The sequence below is a fragment of the Salvia hispanica genome, chromosome 1, assembly GCF_029641045.1.
Source record: "Salvia hispanica isolate PSC_SH4W2 chromosome 1, Shi_PSC_v1, whole genome shotgun sequence".
Taxonomy (NCBI): domain Eukaryota; kingdom Viridiplantae; phylum Streptophyta; class Magnoliopsida; order Lamiales; family Lamiaceae; genus Salvia; species Salvia hispanica.
In genome coordinates, this window is record NC_142692.1 from 13324509 (window position 1) to 13332389 (window position 7881).

Genomic DNA, 7881 nt, shown 5'->3' on the forward strand with positions numbered 1-7881 from the left:
CACAAACACGTTTTAACTTTTAGTACAACTTTTAACAACGGACTGATCATCTAAAGCTGAACCCCACCTCCTATCCAATCCCCAACTACATGATTTGACGTTACAGATTCCCACTTTAATTATAACTTAATTTCAAAAAAGTTTATTTAATGGAGTAAGAGTATCCGCAATGGTGCTTAGGCCAGCCATAGGTCAGTAATAGGCCAGCCATTCTCTCCCCTGCCACGTCAGCAACACTAAAAAATCCACCTGCCACATCAGATTTAGGCCAGCCGCAATAAAAATAATTCAAAATATACTACATATACGGAATTAAAATTACGATGAAATTACAGAATTAAATTTACGACACATATACGGGAAAATTCATTAATTGCATTTAAAAAAGTTACATAGATAAAAAAAAATTACATAATAAAAAAAAAATTCGGGCTTCCACACACGAGCCACCGCCCCACTTTACTCCTCACTAATTTATTAAAATAATACATAAAAAATGTTAGTATGCCTTGAATTTGTGTTAGTTTGCCGCTAGCCGAACGGGGGTCATGTTTCTGTTTTAGGTCTTAATTTTGTATTGGGCTAGTTGTTGTTGGCCATCGCTGGATGTTGCTCTTGTATAGAAATTTAGAGATAGAGAAAATCGCGTTTATATAGTTTTTCAAAAATTAAAAAAAAGAATTAAATTTTTTTTAAAAAAGAATTAAATTTTTTTTAAAAAAAAAGAATTAAAAAAAAAAACAAAATTCGGCGCTGGCCGATCGGGCAGCCACAATGGCGGCTAGCCGATCGGCCAGCGCTTCGGCCAGCGACGAGCGATCGGCCAGCCCACGCCGATCCGCTCGCCGAAATCGTCCTCGCCGATTGCAATGGTTCGGCTAGCCGATCGGCTAGCGCGACGAGGCTAGCCGGTCGCTAGCCGACCATTGCGGATGCTCTAATACGGATAACTGAGACGAGCCAAGAAAGGGGAGATCCTCAAGTTTTTAATGCACATTTTCATTCTTTCTACTTATATTGTACATGCATGCTTACACATATTGGTTCGAAAACAATTTTCAACTCAGCAACAAACACAACAATTAAGACTTTTCTGATTTTGCACTTATGTTTCCTTTCTTGATTTGGCTGATATCGATGGCCGTTAGATGATCTCGACTAATTCGACGTGAGAATAATTTAAGACTATATATTGGGATTTCTAAGTGCATATTATCAAAGATTAAAAAAGCATGAATCACCAAAACTCTGTCTTTTTAAGTAGGTAGCAACGAAGACGTATCTATACTTTAGATCCTTTTGATGTTATACCACACCAATGTTTCTAGCTTATCTCAAGGTAAAGATAACTTTTGGATGGATACTGCAACCTTTCACGATAGATGGTCAAAACCTATTTAGGCCATGAAAATAATTTACTTTGGTAAGGTACTGACTGGGTCATCTACTGTAGTGACTTGTTCCACGACCCAACCTTCAATGTAAAAGACTTAAACTAATTTCTCTTTTTGGCGTTTAAATTAATATAATTAAATACTCTTCCGTCCCCAAGAGTTTGAATATTTGGTTCTGTACGAGTTTTAACGCATAATTAAAAAAGTAAAAGAGAGATAGAAAGAAAAAGTTTTAAAAGTATTGTTAGTGGAGAATGAGCCCCACCTCATTAGAGAGAAATGAGTTTCCAAAATTAGAAAATTCATCCTTTTCAGGAACGGTATAAAAAGGAAATAGTTCATATTTTTCAGGGACAGAGGGAGTATAATTCAATGCCCATTAAAGTAAATATACAGTATGCTATTTATCTCAAATTAGGGTTAGAAGTGTATCTAGGGTTTCTTGTATACACTCGTTTGAGTAACTGTACAAGGGTATGTACACTCGAAACAACTTTTAGTATACAAACCCAAACATGTCAATCATGGCCTACAAATTCTCCAAGACGCCCAGTTGACTGATAAGGATATGTATCGAAGCCTCTAGGTAAACTGATCTATCTATCTATCTCATACAAGACCCGATATTGCATACACAGTTAGTTAGGTAAGTCATTTTATGCATCGTCCTCAGCGTGAACATCTCGAAGCAACATTGAGAATTATAAGATATCTGATGGTGAGTTTGATCATTGGGCAGGAAATCTAGTTGATAGAAGATCCACTTCTGGATATTTCACCTTCGTAGGTGAAAATTTGGTTACATGGAAGAGTAAGAAGCATAACGTTGGAGCACTCTCAAGTGCTGAAGCCAAGTTTTAAGGTGGACTGACCAAAATTGTGGTTAAGACGACTAATGAGAGAATTACTGTTATTATCACAAAAGACATGTCAAGTCTTTGGTGATAACAAGGCAGCCATCAGTTTCTCGGAGAATCCAATACAATATGATGGAACTAAACACATTGAAGTGGATATATACTTTATCGATGAGAAAATTGAAGCATGAATTATTGAGTTTCCATTTGTTCGATAGATCAACTAACAAATATCTTGACCAAGGCTGTAGGGGCGAAGATGTTTTCAATGAAATACACACTTCAAATCCCAATATCGATATTTAACACGCGGTGCTCGGAAATCACTTGTACGATTCCCCATTTTCGAAAATTAGCCACTTTATTTATGAACGCATATGTGCTCGGAAATAATCTATCGTAATTTTGTTTTTTTTTCTCCCTTTTTTTTAAGGAAATCTATCGTAATTTGCGAGCACATGATGTGCTCGGAAATGTATGGTTGGAAACAAACGCTTTTTTTAGTGTTTTTATCTTGTAAAATTAAATAGTGACAAGCAAGATATATACAAACACAATGGTACTCTCCGAAATAGTGATATTATTGGAATTAAAATGCATGTTCATGATGGAAGGTGGTATCAACTCTGTGGACATTAGGGCCTCAGTATCTTGATTGATATGTATCCATTCCTCATCATCATTAATTGAATGTGACTCATCGACACTTGAACTGTTCCCATCATTACACACACCACCCACACTACTCATTTATCTATTGACTATGCATATTACATGACTCAGATCAATTGAATTGCTATATTGCAATGAATTATTGGTGTTGTCAGCTAAAGAGATATTGAAGGAGCAAGAGGATTTACAAGGAGACCAACCCGGCCTTCATGTTCGTGTTGAAGTCGGGAAGAAAGATAAAGCATTGCAGAGGCTGGCAAGTTCCAATTTTAAAGTTTTAGTGTCTTGGGTTGAAGTGACTTGATCGCTCTTCTTTACTTTGTATGCTTCCCTCCATAATACTATTAGTGAAGTCTTCACTTTCTTTGTAAATGGTCAAATTCGGAATTGCTTGACAAGTCAGTTAGCATTTTCAAAACATTTTTGTTCTTTTTTTTGGTTTTGGGTTTGCATTCGTAACTCACGAAGAAATCAGAGAGAGATTTCACTTTATTAATTTATTTAGTTCATTTGTTAATTGAGAGTCATCACTTGATTATTCTATACATTTTCTCTCTTAATTCTACATTTAAACTAAAATACACCATCTTAACATAATTTTTGGTCCGGCACTACCAAACAAGTACTGTTAAGCAAATATATGCATCAGACTTATGTCGGATATCGAGAAAAAACTCCCAAATGACACATGGGCCATATATAGTTGAGATATTATAATTATTGAAGTGAAATAATCCAAGACTACATCAATAATACCCCCATCTTTTCCACACACTAAAGCACTGCTTCTGGCTTCATCTGTGATTAAGGAGACAGATGTGTCTTTGTGTTTGTGTTTGTGTTGGTCACATCCCTTGAATATAGGGCAAATGCCTTGATCATGTTTTTTTGGCATCACGTTTGTGTGTGTTTTCTTGTGAGAAAATAATGTATGTAAAACCACCATATTTAGATAATTTTACTATATTTAAATTGGGTTTAAAATAAAGGAGTTATAACACTACTTTTATTGTTAACAATATAATCGCTAGAAGAGTACATGATGTGGACAACCATTAACATTGCAAAAGTTGCAATATACGGAGTACTTGTATTATTTAAAAGAAAAGAACTAGTACTACATTTTTAGTCACTTAATATTAAATTAATATCATCCACTGTCCCTATTGGTTAAAAATGTCACTAGACGCCCCTAGACATTGGGGAACGGATCCCCTGCTGTGGAGAAATCACAGCAGGGGCTGCTGTGCTCAAAACGCAGCGTTTCGGAGTTGGCGAACGGCGTCGTTTTCGGTTTCACAATTTGATTCACAATTTCTTATTCAAACGGCAGCGTTTCGGAGAATTGGAGAACGGCGCCGTTTTTGGTTTCACAATTTAGTTCCGCGTTTTCATTTCACTCTAATTCCTCTCTTTCTGATTTTTTTTTTCTTTACTGGAAACTAAATCAATTAAATAAAAATAAGAAATCTGATGTTACTTAGATTTGTTATAAACTAGACTAATCTGTGAAGGAGTTGCAGAATTATATTTGGTCGATTTGTATGAGGCAATGGAGTATGTACGCTTGCAAATAAAACCAAGTGTTCCAGGTAATGCATACCAAGTGCTTGAAGAAAAGACCAAGAGAAGTAATTTACTTGAGATTTATTTAGAAACCTGCAATATCTGTTTCATAAGTCCTGCCCAAAGCCAATAATATAAAAACAAATAATAGTAAAAATTAATTATTCCATGTTCGATAATAATATATATTTCCCAATTTCATTTATAAAATATGAAATATGGTTTGGCATACGAAATACATACGTCCACGGAACAAACAAGTCAGTTCTCTAATTTTTCATTTCTAAAGTAAGTCTTCTCCCATTTCTCTAATACGTCAGACTGAAATAATCCAAACAGAGTAGATGTTTAAAACATTAATACTCCATTCATAGTTAACATTAGATATAATAATTATAATTCAGCACTTCAAGAGATGCTTACATCAAAATATATATTCAAATGCATGAGATATCTATTATATCAAAAAGTACAAGCATGAATTTCAATGATCTTGATCTTGATAGTTGATGCTAGATATGCCTCCAGAGCTCCATTCAATGCTGCATCGAATAATTGGATCAACTAAACATGTGCATGCTAAGAAGAAAAGATATAGTTTATAGAGGGGCACAACTAATAACAAAGAATAAAAGAGGGTACCATCTTGGACTTAAGCTGCTTGTTATGCTGGAATTTGTTCCATCAACAGAATATAAGGTTTGATCTAATGGTGCCTACATTAAAAAATAGAAAAATATAAATTGCAACAAATTACACCTAAAAGCTGTAGTATAAGTAGAGTCATACCGTTAACAATTCAGTGAAACTTAAATAATTTCCAGTCCTTTCAAGGCATGCATTAGATGTTGGAAGTGTTGGACTTGCAACATGCAATGAATTTTGTGCTCCAACAACCTACAATTATTACAAAATATGTAATTAGCTAACTCATTTTCGAATCTATAGCAGTATAATAATTCTACTTACTTGTGCTTTATGATTTGGTTTTCTTCGTTTTGATTGAAGTTCTACCCAACTCTTCAATCGTTTCGAACCTTTTGAACCAACCTTTTTCTTGAATCCTTTTGATACCATCATATGAGAAACAACTGGGGAAATCTTCGCATTGTTCCTATTTTCTTGGTCATCTTCTTTTGAACGCATTTCCATTACCTTTTTATAGAGATCAGACATCGTTTCATGCACCAAGGAGAAGGTTGATTGGTGAACAGAAGCTTCATTAGCCAACCTTATAAGCATTTGACATAGTCTCCTATACCGCTCAGCAATTTGCAATTTAGAATTTTCTTCAACTTCATTGCCTACATAGTCGTGCACTACACCAGCTCTAGCTTCTCTTGTCCATCTTTTAAGAATGTAATTCTCCGGAAGCAACTTCACGTCTAACACATCAAACACTTTCACAGAATGACAACATATCAATCCTATCATCTCAAACCTTCGGCAACTACAATGAATCATCTTTGTATTAGGATCATAGGTCACCCTCCATTCTCCATCATGATTGATTAGTTTGATGACATATTCGAATAATGATCCTGACTCATCTTTATGCTCTATATATGCAGCTGCAAACAAGATGAACTCATTCTGAAACAGATCAAAAACGGATGGAGTATAGATCTTAGAAAGTTGTTGTAACATGGGAGAACTCTCCAACCTCAACCTAGGCAATTTTTGGCGTGCCTCAAAATCACACTTTAGTTCGTTATACCGTTTATCCTCCACGACACGCTCAAAATTCTTAAAAAATTGTGCAATGTTTAAGGTTGGCATGGTACAATTCTTGATAGTAGAATTGACACTTTCACTAAGTTGTGTGCTTCTCATACCAAGGGTGAAGGCTTTTATATAGCAACATGCCCATTTCTCCTTCACGTTGTACATATGTTTCAACCACGTGTTGTCATGGAGATTAAACTGTGTCAATAAGTTACTCCAAGCCTCCTCAAACTTGGCCTCATCCTCAAAGCCATACATACACCTTTTAAAATCTGTCAAGAAACACGATCCTTCCTTCATAAGATTTCCCAAGTGTTTGATTCCATTTTGCATTAAGTGCCATGTGCATAATCCATGAAATGTATCTGGCATTACCTCGTGCAAAGCTTTTGCCATAGCTTGATCTTGATCGGTAAAGACAGTCAGAGGCCTTTTGTTTTTGTGTGCCTCCAAAAAAGTTTCAAACAACCATTTAAATGAAGCTGTTGTTTCATCATACAAAAGTGATGCACCGAAAATCACAGCTCTTCTATGATGATTGAAACCTGAGAACACGGCAAGGGGTCTATTATCACGATTAGTACAATAAGTGGTATCTAATGACACAACATCGCCAAAGTACTCATAGTCGATCAACATTCTTGCATCTGCCCAAAAAACATTAGTTATCTGCTCTTCCATATCCATTTGGTTCGCATGATAGAATGACGGATTTTTGGATAGTTGATCTTGAAAGTATTTCATTAGACAACCGACTTCACCATATACCATGCTTCTCTGTCTCTTAGTACGAAGATAATTCTTAGCATCCAATATTGTGTAACCAATGCCATCTCTTCCTCCAGCTTGTCTACTCATCAAATTAAAAGACGATTTCTGATTTAGCCCAACATCATCCGCCAAATCTATCTCATGGGCTTGAACTTCTGTAATGCGACGTTGAGAAGATAACATATGTACTGTCTCGGGGAGATGAAGAGGATGATTATGCTCTTCAATAAACTCGTTTACTTTATACACACCATTCACATAAGTCACCCCCAATCTTACTTTACAATTTGTTCGAGTCTCAAGTCGAGGATTTTTTCTCAATGAATCTCTTTTGTCTTCTTGACGCACTCCTTCCTTACAACAAACATATTTATATGATGTTGTTCGACCCGTTTTTTTGCATTTGTTAAAATAATGTTTCCTGACTCCGAATCCAGCTTTTCCTCCGTATTGAACCCAAAACATCCAAGCATCATCTAAGCTATCAAATTCCATACCAACTTTAGGCTTCAAATCAATATCTGGACTTGTGTTCATGGTGACAAATTATTGCAAAAGTCTGTAAAAGCCACAAAAAGAAAATGTATAAGGAAAAAATGAAATCACATAATACATATGCAATGCTATGTTCCTCTGTACTAGATAGCAAGCTCCATAACAATCAAAACCAATAATATGTTCATAAGAAAATAATATTGAGAAAATAGAGTATTTCACTACAGAATGTCTCCATCCCCATAAAACATTAATAATAGAAAAATGTATAGATGATTTTACATTTAAATTGAATACCTGATGCTTATCAACAATGAGAAGCTTTGAGAAGAAAATTGCATAGAGAAAGAGGAGAGCAAAAAGTCGCGCAGCTTTGAGAAGAAAATTGCATAGAGAAAGAG

At 35.4% G+C, this 7881-nt stretch overlaps 1 protein-coding gene across 1 annotated transcript; it reads right to left on the reverse strand.

Moving 5' to 3' along the window:
- Positions 1–4973: 4973 nt before the first annotated feature.
- Positions 4974–7522, reverse strand: LOC125220633 (protein FAR1-RELATED SEQUENCE 5-like). The gene is made up of 4 exons (XM_048122789.2): positions 5459–7522; positions 5279–5386; positions 5132–5205; positions 4974–5031 (listed from the first exon to the last, which is right to left on the reverse strand). Exons 1-4 carry the CDS (start codon positions 7520–7522, stop codon positions 4974–4976), a joined length of 2304 nt encoding a protein of 767 aa, XP_047978746.2.
- Positions 7523–7881: the final 359 nt, after the last annotated feature.

Excerpts from the sequence above, each read along its gene's own strand:
- LOC125220633 (XM_048122789.2), bottom strand. The coding sequence starts at position 7,522 with ATGAACACAAGTCCAGATATTGATTTGAAGCCTAAAGTTGGTATGGAA. Across the intron at positions 5,206-5,278 it reads GTTTCACTGAATTGTTAACG|GCACCATTAGATCAAACCTT; the intron begins GTATGACTCTAC and ends TTTTTAATGTAG. Across the intron at positions 5,032-5,131 it reads AGCAGCTTAAGTCCAAGATG|CATTGAATGGAGCTCTGGAG; the intron begins GTACCCTCTTTT and ends TATTCGATGCAG.